At 42.7% G+C, this 22,936-nt stretch overlaps 15 protein-coding genes across 15 annotated transcripts; 7 read left to right on the forward strand and 8 right to left on the reverse strand. All coding sequences in view use genetic code 12, as the record gives it.

Annotated features, from left to right (window-relative positions):
• Positions 1-427: 427 nt before the first annotated feature.
• PGUG_03059 (uncharacterized protein) lies at positions 428-1,588 on the reverse strand (the record flags this gene model as incomplete). Its single annotated transcript, XM_001485280.1, has 1 exon — positions 428-1,588. The coding sequence occupies one exon, from the start codon at positions 1,586-1,588 to the stop codon at positions 428-430; it is 1,161 nt and encodes a 386-aa protein (XP_001485330.2).
• A 299-nt stretch (positions 1,589-1,887) lies between these two features.
• On the reverse strand, positions 1,888-3,501 carry PGUG_03060 (metallodipeptidase; the record flags this gene model as incomplete). The annotated part of the gene is made up of 1 exon (XM_001485281.1): positions 1,888-3,501. The coding sequence occupies one exon, from the start codon at positions 3,499-3,501 to the stop codon at positions 1,888-1,890; it is 1,614 nt and encodes a 537-aa protein (XP_001485331.1).
• Positions 3,502-4,970: 1,469 nt separating this feature from the next.
• On the forward strand, positions 4,971-5,837 carry PGUG_03061 (nucleotidase; the record flags this gene model as incomplete). Its single annotated transcript, XM_001485282.1, has 1 exon — positions 4,971-5,837. The coding sequence occupies one exon, from the start codon at positions 4,971-4,973 to the stop codon at positions 5,835-5,837; it is 867 nt and encodes a 288-aa protein (XP_001485332.2).
• Positions 5,838-5,898: 61 nt separating this feature from the next.
• Positions 5,899-6,705, forward strand: PGUG_03062 (putative serine hydrolase; the record flags this gene model as incomplete). Its single annotated transcript, XM_001485283.1, has 1 exon — positions 5,899-6,705. The coding sequence occupies one exon, from the start codon at positions 5,899-5,901 to the stop codon at positions 6,703-6,705; it is 807 nt and encodes a 268-aa protein (XP_001485333.1).
• A 9-nt stretch (positions 6,706-6,714) lies between these two features.
• PGUG_03063 (protein disulfide isomerase) lies at positions 6,715-7,647 on the reverse strand (the record flags this gene model as incomplete). Its single annotated transcript, XM_001485284.1, has 1 exon — positions 6,715-7,647. One exon carries the CDS (start codon positions 7,645-7,647, stop codon positions 6,715-6,717), a length of 933 nt encoding a protein of 310 aa, XP_001485334.2.
• A 708-nt stretch (positions 7,648-8,355) lies between these two features.
• On the forward strand, positions 8,356-9,294 carry YUH2 (Yuh2p; the record flags this gene model as incomplete). The annotated part of the gene is made up of 1 exon (XM_001485285.1): positions 8,356-9,294. One exon carries the CDS (start codon positions 8,356-8,358, stop codon positions 9,292-9,294), a length of 939 nt encoding a protein of 312 aa, XP_001485335.2.
• Positions 9,295-9,298: 4 nt separating this feature from the next.
• Positions 9,299-10,495, reverse strand: PGUG_03065 (uncharacterized protein; the record flags this gene model as incomplete). The annotated part of the gene is made up of 1 exon (XM_001485286.1): positions 9,299-10,495. The coding sequence occupies one exon, from the start codon at positions 10,493-10,495 to the stop codon at positions 9,299-9,301; it is 1,197 nt and encodes a 398-aa protein (XP_001485336.2).
• SFC1 (Sfc1p) lies at positions 10,443-11,393 on the reverse strand (the record flags this gene model as incomplete). Its single annotated transcript, XM_001485287.1, has 1 exon — positions 10,443-11,393. One exon carries the CDS (start codon positions 11,391-11,393, stop codon positions 10,443-10,445), a length of 951 nt encoding a protein of 316 aa, XP_001485337.1.
• A 502-nt stretch (positions 11,394-11,895) lies between these two features.
• PGUG_03067 (uncharacterized protein) lies at positions 11,896-12,702 on the reverse strand (the record flags this gene model as incomplete). The annotated part of the gene is made up of 1 exon (XM_001485288.1): positions 11,896-12,702. One exon carries the CDS (start codon positions 12,700-12,702, stop codon positions 11,896-11,898), a length of 807 nt encoding a protein of 268 aa, XP_001485338.2.
• A 163-nt stretch (positions 12,703-12,865) lies between these two features.
• On the reverse strand, positions 12,866-13,708 carry CAR1 (arginase; the record flags this gene model as incomplete). The annotated part of the gene is made up of 1 exon (XM_001485289.1): positions 12,866-13,708. The coding sequence occupies one exon, from the start codon at positions 13,706-13,708 to the stop codon at positions 12,866-12,868; it is 843 nt and encodes a 280-aa protein (XP_001485339.1).
• A 759-nt stretch (positions 13,709-14,467) lies between these two features.
• GDE1 (glycerophosphocholine phosphodiesterase) lies at positions 14,468-18,241 on the forward strand (the record flags this gene model as incomplete). Its single annotated transcript, XM_001485290.1, has 1 exon — positions 14,468-18,241. The coding sequence occupies one exon, from the start codon at positions 14,468-14,470 to the stop codon at positions 18,239-18,241; it is 3,774 nt and encodes a 1,257-aa protein (XP_001485340.2).
• Positions 18,242-18,332: 91 nt separating this feature from the next.
• On the forward strand, positions 18,333-19,478 carry TIP41 (Tip41p; the record flags this gene model as incomplete). The annotated part of the gene is made up of 1 exon (XM_001485291.1): positions 18,333-19,478. The coding sequence occupies one exon, from the start codon at positions 18,333-18,335 to the stop codon at positions 19,476-19,478; it is 1,146 nt and encodes a 381-aa protein (XP_001485341.2).
• A 128-nt stretch (positions 19,479-19,606) lies between these two features.
• Positions 19,607-20,395, forward strand: PGUG_03071 (mitochondrial 37S ribosomal protein mS42; the record flags this gene model as incomplete). Its single annotated transcript, XM_001485292.1, has 1 exon — positions 19,607-20,395. The coding sequence occupies one exon, from the start codon at positions 19,607-19,609 to the stop codon at positions 20,393-20,395; it is 789 nt and encodes a 262-aa protein (XP_001485342.2).
• Positions 20,396-20,419: 24 nt separating this feature from the next.
• On the reverse strand, positions 20,420-21,292 carry PGUG_03072 (uncharacterized protein; the record flags this gene model as incomplete). The annotated part of the gene is made up of 1 exon (XM_001485293.1): positions 20,420-21,292. The coding sequence occupies one exon, from the start codon at positions 21,290-21,292 to the stop codon at positions 20,420-20,422; it is 873 nt and encodes a 290-aa protein (XP_001485343.2).
• A 133-nt stretch (positions 21,293-21,425) lies between these two features.
• PGUG_03073 (uncharacterized protein) lies at positions 21,426-22,277 on the forward strand (the record flags this gene model as incomplete). The annotated part of the gene is made up of 1 exon (XM_001485294.1): positions 21,426-22,277. The coding sequence occupies one exon, from the start codon at positions 21,426-21,428 to the stop codon at positions 22,275-22,277; it is 852 nt and encodes a 283-aa protein (XP_001485344.2).
• Between the last annotated feature and the right edge of the window lie 659 nt (positions 22,278-22,936).

Raw genomic sequence — 22,936 nt, forward strand, 5'->3', positions numbered from 1 at the left:
TATCACCGGGTGGCCAAATTTTAGATATCAGAAGGGATGGTACCACAGGTGGTAATGAACACTTTCGATTGTTAGTAGCACTTGGAAGCTACAACGTTTCCACTTAGAGCGTGTTATAGCAATAGTTCACTTGGAGCACTTGGATGATGGCGAATGTGAAAAATATAAAGGTTTACTTCCAGCCAATTTATCAAGGAATTGCTGCGTTTGAGAAATTAACTTTACTGTGACGCAAAAAAATATGAAGAAAAGTCACGTGTGTATCTAGGCGGGGATCACTACATTCGGGCTTAGGATGCAATAGAAGATTCATTCTATTGTGTCTGACGTACTGTTTATCTTTTTTTCCGACACTCCATTGACCTGCCCATAAGTCATTTATGACCTTTTAAATTTCATATGTGATTGTATTCTATTACCTATTGTTCTATTCTTCTTCCTGCCTATGCTGCTTGTACCGTCTTCCATATTTTTCAGGCACTGGGTTGTTACTGTCTGCATGCATTCTGTACTCGAATGAAACTCCCTGTACCCTTTCGTTAGAGCCCGTATCAACTGTAAAGACGTCGTTGCTGCCGGTCATAATGAGGTCCACCTCTCGAACCACTCGAAGTATCAGATCGCAGATAATTCGTCTTGCTTGGAACGACGTCAATTTTTTCTTATCATCGTCGTCGGATGGTTTCTTTTTGTTGAAGTTCAAGTTTGCGTTCCAAATGCTAATGATGTCATCGTCTTTTCTCACACTCAAAACTAATCCAGTTATGTCATTAAGTAATATGTCTTGAACTTCCGGGGTGTAGTCACCGTCGGGAATGATAGATCCCGTCATCGTTTTGAGTAAAAGACGTTCCCAGATCAAACTGGACCGCTGTCTCAAACTTTTTATTGAATCAACATTGGTTTGTTCCGCGGGAAGGTTATAACGGCGATTGAACCGGAAAACCCAACGTCCTCCCTTGGCATTAATTGGGTCTTCCCACACGGGATTTATGCCGCTCTTGAAAACCAAAAGCTCGGTTCCTATGGGGAGATGGTATGTCTTTTTGATCGACGACAAACTCACCCATAATTGCTCGATCGATCCGATGCTGGTGACCAAATTGGACTTGTCAAGACTATTAACGTCCAAAAACTCGATTTCTTTGGTCAGATATAAATAGGTATCTACTCCAACCGGTGCTGGTGTTTCTTCCTTGGGATCTTCGTCGGTTTCCTTTTTTGGTTTCGACCGCGAATGGTACCATATGGTCCAACAATATGGCAATATATGATGGTCAGAAGGGATTTTTGCTATAGTATCGTCGGCAGCTTTAATGGGATCTTTCTTGGGAAGGGCAGCTGTTACATTGGAATTAGCATTGGATGTGCCCGATTGGGTCGAGTAATTGTAATGGTGATGACGATTGGTATTTTTATGAGACTTGTATTTATGGTGATGGTGACCAGACTGACGTCCTCCTCCGTTTCCATTGCCCCCAGTTGGTCCCTCGCCTGCTGTTCTTGTCAAAGAAGGATTACTGATGCTGGCATTCTGCTTCATGATCCTATTGAAAAGGGACTCAGCACGTTTCAAATTTTCAGACATGATCTATAGTTGTAAGTGAATGATAGTAAGGTTGTGAGGAAAAGATAAGCCAGGATGTGGCCGAATAGGGTGGGGAATAGTAGCCAATTTGTACAAGTTATGTGGAATGTTGGCGCGTAGATTCTTCAAATTTTTCGCTGTGCGGGTAACGGGTAGATTTTATAGGTAAGCCATAATGGATAGTGGGCACAAAAGTTATTTCAAAATATTGCTAGTGGTCATAGTATATTGCAAGTTTACTATTAGTGTATTGTTAGTGTATTGCCATAGTATATTGTAGTACTTATTCATATCCTCACCTAACCACGTCCGTAGTAGTGCAAGTATCCTCCCAAAGTTTTGCACCCATTGATATAGTTGCTTATATCCAACTTTTCGTTGATGGAATGGGCACCGTCATCACCTCTACCCATAGGAAGCAACAACACATCTGTCTTTAATTGCTGTTCGAAAGTTAAGGTGATTGGAATGGATCCACCTTCTCTAGTGAAATCCGGCTTGATGTTCCAAACGTGCTCAGTAGCTTTGGCAGCAGCGGTAAAAGCTTCGTTGAATGGATTGGAGACCCAGTAGTTTCCGTCGTGGATCAATTCGACCTTCAAAGTGTTGGGCGACTTCAATTCAGCGAATTTCTTGTTGACATAGTCGAATACAAGTTGGTCCAATTTGTGAGAATCGATATCTGGCACAGTTCTAATTGAAAATTTGCCGATAACCTTGGCAGGAATCACCGTCTTGGCACCAGCACCGTAAAAGGCACCTTCAATTCCATGTAAAGACAACGAGGGGTATCTCCATCTGTGCTTCAAAATATCTTCTTTCTTCTGGTGGAGAGCGGTATTGGAACCAGAAGCAGCATTGAGTTCTTCCACAGAAAAGTCAATGTCGGTATAAAGGGCATTTTCCTTGTCGGTGAGTGGTGCTACCATGTCCAACACTCCAGGAACCAAAATGTTACCGGCGGAATCGACCAATTGAGACATTACCTTTACCAAGTCAGTCATTGGCTCTGCGATAATTCCACCGAAAATTCCACTGTGCAAGTCAGCACCAGGTCCATTGACGGTGATTTGGTAGTAATTGCATCCTCGTAAACCGTAAGTCAACACAGGTTTACTAGTACCGAGCCAATAGTTGTCGGAAATACATACAGTGTCCACTTTGTTGAAGTACTGTTTGGCCTCGCGACCAATGAGTTCTTCCAATCCTAATGATCCACTCTCCTCCATACCTTCAAAGCACACCACCAAGTTGACGGGAAGCTCCCATTTCAACTCATTATGGGCTTCGATCACATTCAACCATCCGATCACTGGACCTTTGTCATCGGTGGATCCTCTTCCGTACAAGATGTCCTTCGTCTTGTCGTGAGTAAGCTCAAATGGTGGGGTGTTCCAGCCGTCTTCCAACAACGCTGGTTGCACGTCATAATGGCCATATACCAACACCGTCTTCTTCTTAGCATCATTTCCAAATCTGCCCAAAATGATAGGTGGAAGCTGTAAATTAGGATCTGCCACTGGAGGAGGCTGGGTACCCAATTCGCGAGACTGGATGTCATGGAAACCTAATTTTTTAAGCTCTTTAACGAGAAATTCACTCATGGCCACAACCTTAGGACGCAATGATTCATCACTGGAAACCGAAGGAATAGCAACAGCCTGGCGTAATCTCTCGATGAATTGAGGCTTGAGTTCATCGATCTTGTTGAAAAGGGGGTCGAGTTCTAATTTGTCTGACATTTTGTATAACCACAAAGTTACTAAATTAATTTTATGTTCCGGTGGGAATGTGGAGCCGCGCGGTGCATCGGGGTTTATAAGTGCCGTTTTAAAGTTTGGTGCCGCGGACGGCGTGGTTGCAGACCAGAGTAACCATGCAATGTCTCTGGACTCCGACGATGTTCTAGACATACTAGCTCCAAGCGGACATCGTAGGAAACACAAGCGGCCAAGATTGTCTGAGAAAAGATCCCAGAAAATCGACGATGAATTCGTGGTGCAACTTCCTCTGATTTTCCAGTCCGATGCCGTGGCCAATACGGCGGTTTACGAAAGAAGCCGAGCCTTGGACCAGGCAATACTGAGGCAGCAGAGTGTAGAGGCAGAAGAGGAGGCTTCGAAACGCCAAGAAACAGCCCAAGTGGTTGGCCAATTGAACCGTTGGCGTCCTCAGAAATATGCATTGACGGCTGAAAATACCCAAATTCTGCAACTTTTGACTCGGGAAAGTCAGTTCTATTCTGTCCGGTTTGTAGAGTACGAGTCTCAGCCGGAGATCTGGTGCCGAGCGTTGCAGCCAAATAATTATGATGCACTTTACCAAAGTACAAGAACGCATTTTGCGGACTTTGTAGAAAAATGTGTGTCGAGCTCATCGGAAGCAGTTGTGACTCTGGCGCTGAATTTCGTGGCCTACTTGATTCACAGTGTGAAGGACGTAAGAGGGATGAACATTGCCGACTTGGAATCAATTCTTCAATCAATGACTATAGAACCAAGTTTCGGTACTTCTATTCGTGCTGGCACGTTTAGTCGGTACTTGGCCCTTCCTGATGGTCAACTCTTACTCAAGAGACTTGGTCTTGTGTTCAAGTGCTTTCGCTTAGTTCAAGAGTCTGATACCTCAATGGCTTATTATTTCTTTCTCGTACTTGCTGACTCGAACCTATACCTCAACCACTACGTTGACTTATCACACTTGGCGAGGGACATCTTTCCACTTTTAATTCGAACTTTGGGAGCCAGTTCCGTACTCACAGTTGCCGAAACAGTGTTCAAGTCCTTGAGGCCGATTGAAAACGAAACCGAATATTCCTTTTTGTCCACTGTCTCCAAATTGCGATATAGAACACTACATTTTACTATGGAATCTGGTTGACCGAACCATTGTTCAGGACATGATTCTTGCATTTGTCAATGGTATGCTGACTTTGAACAGTACGTTAAATGATTGCATTGAGGCTGGTACAAAAATGACGATGGACAAGCCGGAGAAATCCTCGGATTTTCAATCTGTTATTGATGTTCACTACCAATTATACTCTTTGCTACTTGTTCTATCTCCATTGAACACCATTAATGAGTCAAAGGAAACAAACCAAAGAATTTTGCAACTACTCGACACAAAGCAAAAGGACATAACTTCACAAGTGGCCTCGCTTGAACGCTCAGAAACTGAAGTTTCAAGAACTATTATTACTCAAGCCACAGCACTCCTTCAAAAACTCATGGCTATGAAGCGACAGTATCAGCGGCGTACCTTTATAGATATCTTCTACGACTAAGCACATCCATACCCTAACTGGTGTTGGGTGCACTGGGTTCATGAGAATCCCACGTTGTAGCACAAGTATCATTAAACCGCAAACAAGTAAACCACTATGACGGCCCTGGAAGCAAAACCAATCACATATGCTAACCCTGAGCTCGCCGGATCCGAGAAACCAGGTACTTCCATTCACTTACCGTATGGATTCGGCCCGATTCCTCCAGCTGACTCATCGAAACCAAACAAAGTCTTTTATTTTGACATAGATAATTGCTTGTACCAGCGGTCTACTCGGATCCATGACATGATGCAAGACAAGATCCACCAATATTTCAAGGATAGCCTTCAACTTGACGACGAGGAAGCTCATAAATTGCATATAAATTATTACCGTGAATACGGATTGGCCTTGGAGGGCCTTGTGAGAAACCACCAAGTCGATGCTTTGGAATACAATGCCCAGGTTGATGATGCGCTAGACTTGAAGAGTGTTCTTCATTACAATCAGCAACTTCGCGACATGTTGATTCGCATTAAAGAAACTCATAAATTTGACTACTTTTGGTTGGTCACCAATGCTTACAAGAACCATGCGCTTCGAGTCATATCGTTCTTGGGCCTTGGAGATCTCTTTGACGGACTTACGTTTTGTGACTATTCCAAATTTCCTATCATTTGCAAGCCTATGAACGAGTACTTTTTCCACTTTTTGGACTTGACCCACACGTCCACCAACTTCCGAACGCCGGGAGTGTTGAAACAGCAGTATTTTGTAGATGATAGTGAGATTAACGTCAAGGCGGCTCACAGGTTGGGCTTTGGAAATGTTATCCACTATGTCGAATTAGAGGAGGAGTACAAAAAGTTGAAACAAAAAGTTGACTTTGAAGAGTTTTATGGGTCAGGAGATAATGCTGACTTGTCGAAGATTCGAATAGTCCGTGATATACTCGATCTTGAGTCGGTTATAGGTAATTAGAGGTATTCGCATCGTAAATTATATCCGAATAAATTTCGCACCCAATTTATCATTATTGGCGATGACAGAGTGTAAAGGAAGAATACTCTTTTTTCATGGTTTTACCCAATCGGCGTCGCTCTTCTATGCCAAAACATCGGCTCTCCGCAAAAGACTAATCAAACTCAACTATAAACCGGTATATCTTAATGGACCAGTCCGGCTAACTCCGAGTGATCTTCCATCTCGAGACTCATTATCCAAGTTCAACTCGGTTCCAAGCTCCAGCGATGAAGAGACAGACTATCGTGGCTGGTGGTTCAAGAGAAATCTCCTTTCTGGCGAAGGAATCAAGCTTGATGATTCCATAGTGACAATCAGAGACTACTTGGAAAACGGCAAGATTATTCCTGAAGAGGGCTTCCAGCAAGAAATTGATGAAAACGACAAAAATATACCTGTTGTAGGTTTGGTTGGCTTCTCTCAAGGAGCATGCTTGGCAGGTATTATTTGCCATAAATTCAACGAATTTTTTCATGTAGATTCGTTGAAATTCGTTATCCTATATTCGGGATTCAAATTAGACACAAGCAAGGGTTCAGGTCAGGAGATGTACGACTCATACTTTCCCACCAGTGAAGACAAGTTCAAAATTCTTCATGTTTATGGAGAGTTGGACACTGTGGTGGAGGCAAGTCGATCAGAGGCATTTTACGAAAGCACCAAAGATATCTCTACTTTGTTGAAACACCCTGGAGGTCACTTTGTGCCCAACTCTAAGCTCATGATAGACCAAGTGACGAATTGGATCCAGAGCTTGGATATCGAGCAAAAGAAAGAAGAAGAAGAGGAAGATATTATGGATATGTTTGATAAGATTGGCCATTGACTATGGACATTATAATTCATCGTGGACGGTTTTCTTCTTGGCTTCCTTTTTAGGTTTTTCGGTCCTATCCTCTTTGGGTTTCTTCTCCTTTATGCCTCGGTATTTTGAATAGTAGCGGTCTTTCTTTGAAAGCTGACCCTCTACTGGTAAGTGACCGTTTTGTTCGATGAGCCATTTGCTGATAGCTAACTTGTCATCTAGTTTTGGTCGGTCAAAGCGAACTAGCTCACCTTCCTGAACGTTAAAAAGCATGGGAAAGTCGGTTATAGAGCTCAAATTCAAATCGGCCACTGCCTGTTTGAACAGGTCTTTATCTTTCACTGTGACCATGGAAAACTCGGTTGAATTCAAAAAGTCAATAGCCAACGATTTGTACATATTATGAATAGAATTAGACTCCGTGAACAATACCACCTTACTTCTAGTGGAAGGATTGGATAACCATTGTCTCAAGCTATCACTTGATGGATTATTGAATTTTTTCACATAATTTTTGATACGAGAATTGACAAAATTCATGATAGACTTGAAGCTTCTTTCACCAGAATACGTTTCCATAGCGTGAACTCCTTGTGGTTTTGGTTTATCTTGGTTATATTTGGGAGGACGGAACACCATCAATGTTGGAAATCCACTGACCCGATGTTTGCTACACAAAGGTTTGTTGTAATCTTTATCACAGTTCACTGCCACTACATTGACGGCGTACTGTCCATCTTTATGGAAAAACTTGCCCAATTTCTTGTAAATTGGTGTCAACTGTTTGCAATAACCACACCATGGAGCGTAGAATTTGACGATGGAAGTATAATTTGATTTGTGAACCACCTTGTCAAAGTTAGAAGGAGTGAGCTCGTAGATATTAGGGTCTGAGGCGTAGACATCCTCACCCGCCACTACCGATAATAGTAATAGGAAGATAGTTGGTAGGCCCAAATGCATTAAAGATTCAGTGCGACTGAGAGCGAAAAGTTCAAGAGATTGGAGCGAGCAATACCGAGAACGGAAGTTAAAAGTGAGGGCAATGGTAATTGAGATTGAGAGTTACGATTAATTGAGATCGAAATTTACGGTTATAAAGCACTTGGAGTCTCTAAAAGCTCATATTCTTTCTGTATCTTGCATTATATGTATACACCCACCAGGTTAGAGACATATATACTGCCTAAGCCCACGGCTAAAGATGCAATTGTAGCATGGGTAAAGTAGCTCACGGGCGATTGGGCCTTTTTGTCCACTAGTAAAGCCAAAGAGAGAGAAATAAATGCTTTGTTAGTACTGAGCAGCCGAATAGGCGAGGTGAACCCAAGGCAAAGATAAAGAAAAGATCAAGAAAATGACCAGGAAAATGATCCGAAGAAGGGCATTGTGTTTGAACAGATTGTAACTGTAATTCAATCATACCCCGCTGCTTCATATATTTCAACTTACCAACTATTATCAACAAAACCGTGATTATACCCAGGTATTTGTCAGAAGGTACTATAGGACTTGACCCCGAGGCATACAAGTTTGTGTACTCCTCGTACGATTGTCCGAATAATGACATGGCAGTTATAAAGAACACGGTTTCTACGAGATAACTCGGGCTGCCTGCAGGAAGTGCAAATCATCAGCGGCTGCGTTTGTAAAGTTTTAAGAGTTATCACCATGTCTGACGGTTGGAACACCATTGATTCCGACGCCGGTGTGTTTACAGAGCTCGTGGAAAAGCTACAAGTGCCCAATGTTGAGTTGGATGATATTTTTTCTATAGATTCCGATTCGCTTCTGCAATTTGCTCCACTTCATGGTGTAATTTTTCTCTTTAAATATGGCAATATTGATCGCCAATACGCCAGTGATGGAAATAAACCTCTTGCGGGAACATACGATAAAGATTATCAAGAAAAGGGGATTTTTTTCGCCAAACAAACCATTCAGAATGCCTGTGCTACTCAGGCTGTTCTCAACATTCTCATGAATAGTAACATTGATTTGGGCCCAGAACTCTCCAATTTCAAGTCTTTTGTGACAGGGTTCGATAGCGAGATGACTGGTGATACTATATCCAACAGTACTTTGATCAGAACTGTCCATAATTCGTTCTCTGCTCCACCGATGATTGCTAACGATAAGAGACCACCACAACACAATTACTACGATCATGACGACGGTTTGTTCCATTTTATAGGCTACCAGAACATTGATGGCACTCTCTATGAACTTGATGGGCTCAAGAGCTATCCAATTGAGCACGGACCTTGCACAAAAGAAACGTTTCCCCACGCAGTTTCCGAGGTTCTCATGAAACGAATTTCAATGTATAGTGGAGAACTTCGATTTTCGCTTTTGGCAATTACCCACAATCGGCTCGAGTATTTCAAGCAAATTGATGACGCCGAGGCTATGAGTCAGGAAGTGGTGAAACGTGAGCAATGGGCCCGTGAAAACAAATTGCGTCGTCAAGATTATACTGGGTTGATTGGCGCTTTGGTAACTAGCCTCGCTTCAGAGTGTAGTGAGAGTGAATGGACCCGTTTGCTCAAGGAAGCAGAGCATAAAGGCCACGTTCGTATGATACAGGATTACAAGAGTATCAGAAGATAGTTATTTATTCCACATCACCGAGAGCAAAGAGTCCACCTCCAGGACCACGACTGTGTCTTGAAAAATAATCAAAGTCAATACTTACGGCATTTCCAAGAAGCACAGCTCTTTGGTCCAACGTGAGCGGGCCCGCGACTGAAGGGTACATGTTGCCAAGACCTTCAAAACTGGCGGGATCCATGCGAATAATATATACACCAGTATCGGTGAACAATTCTCGTCCGAGTCCCACCCAGTTTCTGTCTACCGAAGCTATCACATCACCATTTTCATTCGTTACTGGGAAGTCAAACGATAAGAACGGAGCATCTATAGCTCCAAATTGCTCGTATTCGTCGGTTTCGTCATCTTCCAACTTGAACAAATTATACTTGCGTCGCCAAAGATGCCAACTTTGAATCGACTCCCCGATGATCTCGTGCATCAATTGTCCGTCTCTATCGTACCCGGGTAAGTAGCACTTGATATGTGAATTAATGAATGAAAATGGTCTCTTAATTGTCAAAAGTAAATCGCCGTAATTGTTAAATACATCAATATCGAATGGACGATGTAACCTGAAAAATTGTCGACCAAGAACCTTGAGAAGTCCCATATCTTTTTCTTCCATAAACCCAATCTGGTCTCCTCTCGAGTTCATGATCTTATACCTGTTTGCTTGTTCGAATCCAAGAATCACATTCATAAATTCCATCTGTCTTTCGATTACCAAAGTTGGCTCCCGAAGTATATCATATATGCCATCTTCCGGGGTTATCAAGCCATTCTTATTGGGAGGAACCTCAAAAACCGTGTTGAATTGAGATGGTTGGCCCACATGCCCTTTATAATCGGTCGACGGTTGTTCGTGATAATAAAAGTCTTGCTTTTGGCTCAGCTGTTGCTGCCGTTGTTGAGCAAATTTCCGGACCTCTTCTTCAGATATTTCTCGAGTAATTCTAGTTCTGTTTCTAGCATAGGATCTGGCTGAAGATGCCAAGAGCCTTCGGCTGAGAAATTGAAGGCGTGAAGTCATGGCAATTGAAGGTGCTAATGAACCTAAGGACCTTAGGTTGTATGCCGGAAAAGCGAAAAGAAAATGATAGGAAAATAAACTATGATAGGAAGAGTGAGATGAATATAAACCACGTTTATTAACTTTTGATGCACTACTCCAATTTCTTGTTGTTGTTGGTGATACCAGGAATATCAGTTTCTCCATTCAACAACCTCTTCATGTATTCATACACGGTAAAGGTGACGGCTTGTCCTGGAGCCACTCTCATGATTCTTGGGGTGATACCCTTGTACAAGGCAGCGGTTCCCTCTTCCTTGATTAATTGGTTACCAATCTTGACGATTCTGACCAATGCTGAGTCCTTGGATGCATAGGTTGTTTTTTGCAACCGGGTCTTGATGGTGTCTAATGGAGCATTCGATAATGGACCCAAAGCACCTGAAATCAAACCAATACCAGATGTTTCCCAAGCAGGCAACGCATCGGTTCCATGGTATTCTTGTAAACGTTCTTTCAATTTGGAATAAACAGTGAAATTGACACCTTGGTTAGTGGCTTGTCTAGCCGCAGTCAAAGACACACCACGGTACAACGTGCTGAACCCCTCTTCTTTAACGATAAGGTAGGCTGCGTGGGGTGCATTTCTGTACTTTGGAATGTCCAATGGGTCAGCCATAGAGTGATGTTGAGCTTGTAATCTAATTTTCACCACCTCCATAGGGTTGACCACCAAGACTGCTTCGGTGATACCAGCTCCCACACCAGCAAGGAATGTGTTTCCAGAGGTAATTGAACCATCTGGAGCATACAAAAGCGACCGGTAAAATTCATATGACGAGAACCTCAATGCCATTTTGGGGACAATTCCAATCACCACTGCTCCCAAACCTTTGTAAAGAGACAAAAATGTCTCCTTTTGCACAATATTGATACCAGTACGAATAAATCCTGGCGGTTTTTTACCCGATTTTCTGTACAATTGCATTCGAACTTTGACGGTATCCAATGGATGACAACATAATGCCTCAAAGAGACCAGCAGTTCCACCAGCAACCAAGTCGGTGAGACCTCTACCCTTTTTTTGTTGGTTCTGAGCAGACATTGTGAGCTGAATAAATAATTGCGGCGAAGTTTACAAGTTGAAACCGCGGTTTTTGACCGGATGTGATTTACGGCTACTTAAATAGTTTTTTGTGGGGGACATCCTTTCCTCCGGGGTACATTGAGGCGCGCACGACTTTCCCCAGGCCGCGGCCTTAGGTCCGGGGTCTTGTGATTCGGCGCCGATCCGGGCATGGCCGAATGATGATGAAGATAGTTTCTTGATGATGATTAAATGGCTCTATATTTTAAATTTTCTTGTAAACATAGACAATATATACTTATCGCGACCGTATGATTGGCTGCGAACCTAGCAATCATTACCTCGGACCTTAGCGCGCCCGGCGCGGAACCGGACATACAATCCCATCGGATCAATGCCGTGACAGTTCCGGAGTGAAAATTTCAGTCATAGCAGTCTACGGTAGATTTAGATGTTGATTTGAGATGGTAGTTTGGAACTACAGTTTCACTACAGTCTGTAGTTCGAATAATATATTAGACTAATTGGCACTATTGATTGCAGCACCGGCACTGGCATTGGCGGCAGATTGGTCAACCTTGCGTTGCTCATCGCGCTCCTTTCTAAGCTCCGTGAGTCTCTTGGCTTCTTCGTGCACTTCACGCACATCTTTGGCCAAGCTTTCGTAAAATCTGTGGATCTTGATACCATAAGGATGGTTTGCAGCCTTTTCAAAATATTGCGAAAGCCGCGACAGGTAAGATGACTTATTGAAACTGTTGGTCAAGTCGTTGAGTGTAGACTGAGCCTTTTCGATTCCACGGTTGGCAGTCGAGTCTGGTTGGCTGGAGTGGATGTACTTGGCATCCAAGTCAGCCAAGAATGATTTGAATTTGCCTGAGTATCCCTTTTCTTTGTCAAAAGAAATTGCCTTTTCAATCAAGTTGTCGGAGACTTGGTATCCCAGAGCAAGCAATTGTGCCATGATAGCATACTTTGGTTTCTCTTCCTGACTGATATCGTCATACTTGGAATCACCAGTGGTGGTGGATTCATCTTGAATCTTGTTGTCACTCACTTCCTTTGAAGCACCCGATTCCCCATACTTTGGAGGGGCATCTCCCTTATTTTCTTCCACCTTGATCGACACACCATTCAATTCCGCATCGTTCAACAAAAGTGCAGTGGTCAATGCCTTTTCCAGCTGAAAATGGATTTCATATGTCAGGGTCTTTTCGCCCTTGGACACCAAATTGATGGTTTTTATACTTCCACAGAAAGAGAAGAACTCTTGAAGCTTCTCATATGAGATGCTGGAGGGAATATTAGAAGCAATTACTGAAGACATTGATTTTTTAAAATGAGACAGGTGGCTCTTTTATATATATTGGATTTAGCAATCATATGGTAGGGGCTGTGTGCAGCACGTCATACAAAATATGCGGGGGAGGGAAAAATGGTAGGTTGGTTGGTGCAGGAACAGCTCGAAAAATGTTGGCTGCAAATTGTAACTACAACAATGTTTGGCCAAGAGCACACCGACCAATGGCACAGGCTGCACTGACGGTGTCCAAGATATGGGCGTCAGTTTGGCCCAAAAGAGGGTTGGTTTCCACAATATCCATCGACGACAAAAGACCAGTTTCTGCCACGGCTTCAGCAACAAATAAACCCTCTCTTAAAGTAAGTCCTCCTTCTACTCTAGTACCGGTCGCGGGAACAAATGATGGGTCAATTGCATCGACGTCGTAAGACAAATGGATGGGAGCAGACCGGTCAGGATTAATTTTGTCAAGAGCCATCTCCACCACTTTACCTATTCCATATTTGTCAATGTGGTACATGGAAAATGCCGGGATGTTGTTTTCACGTAAAATACGCTTTTCTCCATCGTCAACATCTCTCAAGCCGATATAAGCTATTTTGTTTGGTTTCAAACATTGAGGAACCCATGAGAATTCAGGTGGGTAGCTATCCTTGTCGAGTCCCATCACGAATGACATGGGGCATCCATGGAGGTTTCCAGACTCGGTGGTTTGAGGAGTGTTGATATCCGCATGGGCATCAATCCACAAAACACAAGTATCTGGACGAGCCGCCATGGTTCCTGCCACAGTAGCGGTGCCAATAGAATGATCTCCTCCGATAGTTATTGGAAGTCTTCCGCTGGCAACAGAGTTGTTGACGGCATTGTAAATCTTTTGGCAACATTCGCTAACAATTGCAGCATTTTTGACACCGTATTGATCTTTATCATCGGTCTTCTTGTCTTCGAACGAAGTGTCGTCTAATGGGTTCTCAACCTTAACATCCCAGCCAAGATTGGCGATCTGCTTTTCAAATCCAGCATTCATGATATACTCAGGACCAAGCTCAACCCCTCCTTTGGGCTGGCCACCAGAAAATGGCGCCGTTATAATTGTCGCTTTCTTGTGAGGATGAAATTTGTAGGAGACTGTGTTAGCAAAATGATTTTGTGAGCTGAGTGTTTTTTTCACTTACTAGAATCCATAGTAACAGTATTGAATAATGGTGCTAACGTGCCGCTTTTATAATGAAAACTCCAAGTTCAAGGTATCGTAAACGGCAGCCGACGCCGTGATGGGTGTTCCGGCATCTCCTACCGGTTTGGGGCGATGAGCGCGATCGATGCGGATGACTAAGCGAACATAGTCACTACCTCGGACCCCCCCTCGCGTTCTCTTTCCGTCTGTAGCGAGCATCATTCTTGGTATTGGCGGTGCCGCGAACGACTATCCGTCGAAATACGTCAGTGAGACGCTATCGGAGTGTAGATAACGCATTAAAACGCCCTAAAATAGCATCCAAAAAGAAAGATTACAAAGAGATAATTTTATCCTAAATATTCAAAAGGATATAAACTGAAGTTCTCTCCACTAAAGGAGTTTCCTTCTAGACTTCTTACTTTCTACTTCCCTTACTTCCTCTCTCTTACTTCGGAGGATTTCGCGGACTCATCGCGAACGTGCTACCCCACGAACCACACGTGGAAACACCACAAATTTTTTGGCGCATTGCATAAGCCCCTCAACGTTGGACACTGGTTGTGGTGATAGTCAACTTCACTTAGACTCTCGTTCATTCGCTTCAATATGAAGTTTGGGAAAACCTTCTTGACCCACCAGATCCCAGAATGGTCGGTGTGTTATATGAACTATAAGCATCTTAAGAAGATCATCAAGAATATTGACCAACAATTGGAGTATATTGACACCGTGAAGGTTGATGTTCCAAGTTTTATAACCACTATTCTTTCGGAATACTTTTTCGAACTCGATAGGGATATTGAAAAGGTCAATGAGTTCTACAATAAACAGTACAAGGAATATAGTCGTCGGTTAGATAAGGTGGTTGCAGTCGTTGGATACAAAGATGGCAAGATCAGTCATCAGATAGAGTCTTCTGACGAGTTGGATGAAATCATTTCCATCCTTATGGAATTAAGATCCATTTACCGAAACTTGAAATGGTTTGGTGAATTGAACCACAAAGGTTTTGTCAAGATCTTGAAGAAATTGGATAAAAAGCTAGAAAAGTTGGCTCAGGCCACAAATCTGGAACTTGGAAATAACCTGGTGACTCTTCCAGTGAACAATAAGGAGAACTATCTTTCCACTCGTGTCAATGCCTTACCATTTGCAAACCAGTCTGGATTGTTAAGTGGACTTGATATGATCAACAATCTCCTCAATGACTTGGGTGCTCAGCACATTGTCACCACCGGCTCCACCAACCAGGCACAAGCTATTGCGTTGTCTACTTCTGTGGACCAGGTATTCCTTCAAGAATATAACGATATTATTCAACGCGATGACGCCGAGGCACTTTTGGATCAGCTACTGGAGGCTCCTCAGCAGAGGAAAAACCTCAAGTACATGATTTCGTTGTTGAATCGGGCAACGCTTTCAAATGCCTTAAAGTGTATTGATTTTTTGATTGAGTACTTGTTGGAATTGACCCATTCAAGAAACATCAATGTGCAAAATGCATTGTATGACAAATTTGACATTAGTGGCAGGAACTTTTTCCACCAACATGTTGTGAGTTTGGGTAAGCGCCAGGTGATCAAAGAACAGAAGCAGATGACTCCAGGTGAATCAACGGATGTTAGCAGACTTTATGGTAATGAAAGTGGACCAGATGGTAGCCAGCTTCGTCCGGTTCAAGTCAATGGCTTGTGTCATATATTGAACCATATTGAGTCCAGAGACATTCTCCAGAATGAACTCGGCAAGTTATTGATTGCCAAGGATAATTATGCCAGAACCCCATTACACTATGCCGCTCAGTATGGTTTGAAGGATGTTTCAAAGATTTTGCTTGAATATCTCTACAAATGGAAACTTATCAACAGCAATGTGCCAATTGATAACCATGAAATGTGGTGCGATCAAGAAGGTTTGACTCCATTGCATTTGTCTATTATTGGAAAGCATCCTATGACCACTGACAACTTAATCATTTATAGTCGGTCTCATTTGTCTTGTCCAAGTTTGCTTCTTTTGGCAGTTCGTTTGAACTCACCAGAGATATTGGTCAACTTGATTCGCAAGGGCAAAATCGATGTGAATTATACCGATCTCGAGCACAACAACGAAACTGCGTTGTATATTGCGGCCAAGCATAATTATGTGGAGGTGGTTGAATTTCTTCTTTCTGAGAGAGCTAATACTGAAATTGGTGAAAATGTTTTTGGTTGGACCCCAATTTTCGTAGCCGCTTCTGAAGGTTATAAAGAGGTGGTACAATTGCTTACTGACGCAGAATGCAAGATCGACATTGTTGATGACTCTGGTTGGTTGCCCATGGAACATGCCACTTTGAGAGGTCATTTGGATGTGGCAGACATGTTGAAGCCCAAGAATGAAGCCTTACTTCTTTACGATATTGACAATCAGGCGAATAACTTGCAACGGATTCCTAACAGCTCTTTAAGCCCTACCCATAACAATGATAGTACTGAAGAATTTGCATTGTCAACTACAAGTGTTGATAGACTTCCGGAATCCAACAAATCTGCGGTTACTGAAGTATACAAACAACTCCGCCAGTTGGAAGGTACTAATGGCCGTGCAAGTTCAAGGTCAAAATCACCCATGAGCAGACGTAAGGCAAAGCCCATCAAGTCTTTCGGACATAGATATTTGGCACCTGAAGAACAATTGGTTCTTATTACATTGGGTACTACCGATTTAAGAGACGATAGGGAACCCGTTGAACTTAACAAGATCTCCATGACAAAAAGCTTGTTTACAGAACTTGATACTGCCTTGTCTTTGGTTATTACTTGTCGGACTCGCAGCAATAATGTTGAAGTGGAACCACCAGTGGTTGTTGATCTTCCTCTTGAAGATCACCATGGAAGCGCTACTGATCCTATCACGTTCCAATTGCTACGAAAGACAAACATGAACGATATCATTGTCACGTTTGATATTGTTCCAACTTATCAGTACTCGAATGCTCCAATTGCAGTAAACCATCCTTTGCGGAAAGATCAAAAGATTTTGGGACGTGCTGTTGCTCTCTTGAGCTCTGCTTACACTGGAGTGGGTCCTCATCTTCGCTCATTGAACAATAGTATCACCAGTCCAATTATTGAGTCTGACTCGTTGGATATCTTGGGTTCGGTGAGATTTGAGTACATGTTTATCAGTCCTTTTGAACATTCAGCTATGAAGTTGTCGAGAAGTGATACTTACTGGAAACAGTTGGTGTCTACCAGAGTCATCGGACATCGTGGATTGGGTAAGAATGTCAGCAATAAGAAGTCTTTGCAATTGGGAGAAAATACTGTGGAATCCTTTATCGCAGCAGCATCATTGGGAGCGTCTTATGTTGAATTTGACGTTCAATTGACCAAGGATTTCGTGCCAGTGATTTATCATGATTTCACAGTTGCTGAGTCTGGTGTTGATATCCCCATGCACGCTCTTACTGCTGAGCAGTTTTTGAATTTGCATGAGGAAGACGAGCGGATTATCAAAGAAAAGAACAAGAAATCATTGAAGGAGAAGATAGTTAATGGATCGAACGACAAGCAGGTCAAGTTTAAAGCCAACTATTCCCTTGATGATGAGATGTTAAGCAAGCTTAATCGTCCTCGTTCAATGTCTTCGTATCCATCGGCGCCAGATTTCAAGCCAGTCCATGAGCATTTTGATGACGATGAAGATGACGATTTAGACAGAGAGGTCAAAGAGCATTTCAATCGTCGTATGAAATTGACAAAGACATGGAAGGATAAAGGATTTAAAGGTAACGCTCGAGGTCTTTCGATTGCCTCCAACTTTGTCACCTTGAAAGATTTGTTTAAGAAATTGCCCAAAAACGTAGGGTTCAATATTGAAATCAAGTACCCTATGTTGGATGAGGCTGAGAAAGAAAGTATGGGAGAGATAGCCATCGAATTAAACATGTATGTGGACACCATTTTGAAGACAGTTTACGATGAGAATCTCACTGGCAGAGATATCATTTTCTCCTCGTTCCACCCAGATGTCTGTATGTTACTTTCATTGAAACAGCCTACGATTCCCATTTTGTTCTTGACAGAAGCTGGAACCCAGCCAATGGCAGATATTCGGGCTTCATCGCTCCAAAATGCCATTAGATTCGCCAAGAAATGGAATCTCTTGGGTATAGTCAGTGCTGCCAAAACCTTGGTCAAGACTCCTCGGTTGACCCAAGTTGTCAAGTCGTCTGGACTTGTGTGCGTTACCTACGGTGTGGAGAACAATTCTCCCGAATTGGCCAAGATACAAATGAAAGCCGGTGTAGATGCGGTTATTGCCGATAGCGTGTTGGCGGTTAGAGAAGGGTTGATTGGTGGGCTGACAAAGGAAGATAGTCCGGAAGAAGCCTGATATTAGATTATATAGAATTTGACATTTACTGTTCCTGCATTTCCTGCGCATTCTCATTAAAATAGGAATCGGTAACCTCTAGTTAGCAACAATGGAGAACAAAAATCAGGGTGATCAGCGGAATCCTCGAACAGCTCCAACCTTTCCCAGCACATCTGTGCCTCGTATACTGGGTATAAATGCCGTCCATGTCAACTCAGCTCGTCAGATGGTACAAATGCATACTAGTGGAAGAAGACCGAATCGCGGGGATTCAATGGTAACCAATTCTTCTTCGATAATGGCTTCTAGTACCTTTCCCAGGCCTACCAGTAACGTTTCCGTGCCTGCCAAACTGGAGCATGGTGTCTGCAATAATCCTCAATGCGATCATTGTGGCCAAGTGATCATTCCGTCGCCCAAATCGTCGTTTCCCATCGTAGACCAACCATCGATAACAGTGAGCGATTGGAGCATATACCGTATAAAGAAGCCTATTTTGAGCTCGTCAGAATTAGATGCGTTAGAACTGCGGTTCGAGTTTCCTATGCCCGAAATGATCTTTGGAAACAGTTCGATAAAGCTACAAAACGATAAAAATGGTGCAACGATAGAGTTCAATGGTTTGGATGCGTTGGATACTCTTGAATCCGGGTCGGACCTTAGAGTCAGCTACCATAAAGAATGGCTTGACTCCCGACGGTCGACTTCACCGTCTCATAAACCGATAGATGTTCGCGAAAGAGCCACCAAAGATTTGGGTGGTCTCACATCTCTCGAGTCAGTTAAACCCTACGACTGGACATATTCTACAAATTACAAAGGAACTGTGAAAAATGCCGAATTTGTTCCTTGCAATGAAGAATTACCACTCCAAAAGCTTCTCAGACCAGATCCCATTCTTTTTTTCGATGAGCTGATTCTATTTGAGGACGAACTAGGAGACAATGGAATATCCATGCTTTCGACCAAAATAAGAGTAATGCACACATGTGTTCTTGTCCTATGTCGCTTCTTTTTGAGAATTGATAATGTCATCTTCAGAGTAAGGGATACTCGCATCTACATTGACCTTGAAACTAACAAGGTTTTGAGAGAATACAAGATCCAAGAATGTCCTTACGACCAAGTTTTGCAGAAAATAAAAGCCAAAGTGGTTGCAGATCCAAAGAGTCTAATGCGAGATGTCAATTGGATCGCACAAAACATCCCCGTTTTATCCTGTGAGGTGGAAACCATTCCTGAGGAAGGTACCTGAAACCAACGGTTCTAGACTAATTGGCATCTATGAATTTCCCACCATTGGCTATACCCAAATCTTGTGTTTCCTGCACATAGATCTTGGTCGTGTCAACGCTTTGAGATTTTTCACCGCTTCTTTCTCCAATGTTCAGAGGCACCTTCCGCCAGTTGCCCAAGGGGCCAGCCAAAGTTTTTGGCAACTGGAGACTGATTCATACTGTTCCCAAGTTGAGGAACGTTGAGCAATTCACCAAAAATGGTATCGAAGGTCTCTACTCACCTGAGGGATTCAAAACCGCATGGCTCGATTACCAGAAATTTCTCACATTAAACTTAACATTGCATACTAACGGCACCGAGAACGAGTTGCGTCCCCCTTATCAGATCCTCTTGCAAACAGCCAAGAAAACAACCGAACAACATGTATTTCACTTCGCATCACAAGCTCACAATAACCACTTTTTCTTCGAACAACTTTCAGATAAATCCAGCGTCAAGAAGACCAGGCCTTCCAGATTCTTGCTTGAAAGGTTAGCCGATATAAATCTTCCCACCATAGATGCATTTCGCGAGCAATTTTTGCTCGCAGCAGATTCCTCTTTTGGCCAAGGCTGGGTATTTCTTGTGGAGTTACCAGACAAAAGCTTGAAGATCTTGAAATGTAATAACGATGGAACGCCTTACTATTATGGTAAGAACCAGTCTCTTGATCTCAATGGTAGTGTGGATGAATTAACTCTCGACAATTTGAATAAAGTGAAGGAACTTGCGCAGAATGGTGAAAAGGATTTTACATTACCATTACTAGCAATCAACGTTTGGGACGTAGCTTTCATTCAAGATTACGGTACCACAGGAAGAGCTGACTACTTGGCCAACGTGTGGGAATGTATCAATTGGGATATTGTAAATAAGAGATTGTTCCAAGTCTAATGTACATAGAGGACTAATATAGGACTATTGAAGTGCTCCCACGTATGATATCAACTTTTCAGAAGTAATGTTTTTAATCGTATCGACGTTCACGAGTGATTGGTTCTTGGTCATTATCGCACCAATGTTCAGGCAGTCGTTCACTACCGCTGCCAAATTAGTATCGCTGTGCCAGTCTAAAGGCAACGTAAGCACTATTCCTGGTAGTAGATCGCAATAGATAGCTGATTTTAGCCAGGATTTGACGAGATCAGAATACATAATATCTATGGTTTCAATCTCATCTGATGATAACTGGCCCACAAATTCGTCGATTTGCTGGTTTTTCCTTTCCAATGCCATTTGTGCTACCTCCTGATCTCGCTTACTGACCCTGTCATACTCCAATAATCGAGGCTTCACCGTATCAATCAAATAGTGGACTAGTTTCTGCCTATTTCGAATCATACTGCCGTCGTTAGTTTCGGCCTGCTGAAACATTTTCATGGTATTGTAGACATTAGCACCATCTTCAGAGTCGTTACCATACAAGAGATTTAAATTAGTAGCGATTTTCTGCTCCAGGCTAGTGAGATCGCTGGTTTCATGGTGGATAGCACGAAGAATTGGGAGTGTTACTTGCAACAAATCGTTCAAATATGAGTCTGTTTGAATGATATTTAGCTGGTCACGCAATTGACGGGCTAAGGCAAGTGTCGAGTCAGTTTCGTCGTTTGTAAATTTAAGTTTAGTCGGTATGGATTTTGCAATCCGTTCATATTCTGCATTTATAACGTCTTCTGGTTCTTTCTGAAGTTTTTCTACCTTGTCCAACCATAATATGGAGTTTAGCTTGTGACATAACTGGTTGTTGAGTTCCGTATATCGTTTTTCAAGCTCATTTATGGTAGACTTCATTCCCCTAATAGTTGGAATTAGGCTGTTTATAGGTTTCGATTACCTAATGGACCCGCCATGCAGTTCAACACCTCAGAGCCACAACGGTAGTGTGGCATTTAGAGCAATTTCAAAACATTATAAATAGGGATCAATGTCTTCTTTGGTCAAAAGCAAGCTCTTGTCTATAGCCACCACTGGTTTATTTGTTAATTTTGATCCGCAAGAACTGGAAAAGTACTATGTGGAGGTTGGTGACTTTTTAGACTTAAGCGCTTCCTCTTTGGAACCGGAAGAATTGTTCAAGTTGTATGAAATGCAGTTCTATTTGGCTTTGATGACGAGTCACGATGTAGATGCCAAGACGTTTTTGGATCGCATTATTGATCAATTTGGTGACAAAAATTCACAAAGAGTAGTGCTATTAAAGGCAATGTTTGTCGAGGCTCAAGGTGATAAAAAGGGAGCAGCCGAGCTATTAGGACTGGATCCTGATCAAGTGAGGCTCTCGCGTCGTCTTGTGACGTTTAGCCGTACGTCGAACGACAACGAATCGTATATCACCAACTTGAATTACTACTTGAACATTCAGCCTTCAGATTTAGTAGCTTGGGCAGAATGGGGTGACGAATATTTCAAGATTCACCACTATGATAAAGCTATTCATTGCTACAAGGAGATTCTACTCCATGAGCCATATGCCTATAACATGTTTTACAAGGTGGGTCTAGCCTACTACTACAGATTCATCCAGGAGTCCAAAGTTAAAATGGACAAAAAAGACCGCATTCTAGAAGTGTGGGAGGTCATCCGAGAAGCTCGCAATAACTTTTTGCGTTGCATCGAATTGTGTGATACTCATTCAAAGGCATGGTCAGGAATAGAACGGATCACCGAATCGGATTTGAACAAATTCTTGGACAAGCATTCCACAAATCAAACAAAAGAGTATCTTGAAGAGAACGCAAAATTGCATCGTTTGGCAATCGCAAAACTACAAAAGTGAAATCAATCGGTATATTGAACATACTCAAAAAACATATGGCCTAACAATTAAGGGCCCAGCTCTGGGTCAAACAACTTAGTGACCACAGTCGGCACACTTGCAAGCTTGTCCACACTTGCATGAGTTGGACGAGCAGGAGCACTTGGAACCACACTTGCAGGTGGAGTCGGCGTAGTTGATCATAACTTTAGTGGATTGCATTTCTTGTAACTGGATAATTGCTCTGGAAAGGTTTCGCCCTTTATACCCCAGACATGCGTGCACATACCGCTGCAGCGGTATTTGTGCCTGCGATAATTGTGCTGCGACAATTGTGCCTAGAGCGATTAACGCCGTTAGGTCATGAGTGTTCGTATTGCCTCATTGTTGATTGAAAACTCGCCAATACTTGACAAGGATTTTGTACGATTCCTACCTAAGACCTAGGACTCAAATAGAGATCATTAACATTTTGATCCGGTGCGGCTAGAACAATGCTCACTCAACGTTGGGTCAGTAGTGGAATGCACATAAGGGAATGCCCTGGTAATTACTGCATTACAGACAATGCGGTTGAGTTAACTACGAGCGATTATGCGATTAGGTGTACTACGAGCTGATTGTGCCGTTGTTACTACGTGCTAATTGCGGTTGGGTAAATGTATGTTGATTATGCCGTT

This window comes from Meyerozyma guilliermondii, genomic scaffold, assembly GCF_000149425.1.
Source record: "Meyerozyma guilliermondii ATCC 6260 scaffold_3 genomic scaffold, whole genome shotgun sequence".
In the NCBI taxonomy this organism is placed as follows: Eukaryota; Fungi; Ascomycota; class Pichiomycetes; order Serinales; family Debaryomycetaceae; genus Meyerozyma; species Meyerozyma guilliermondii.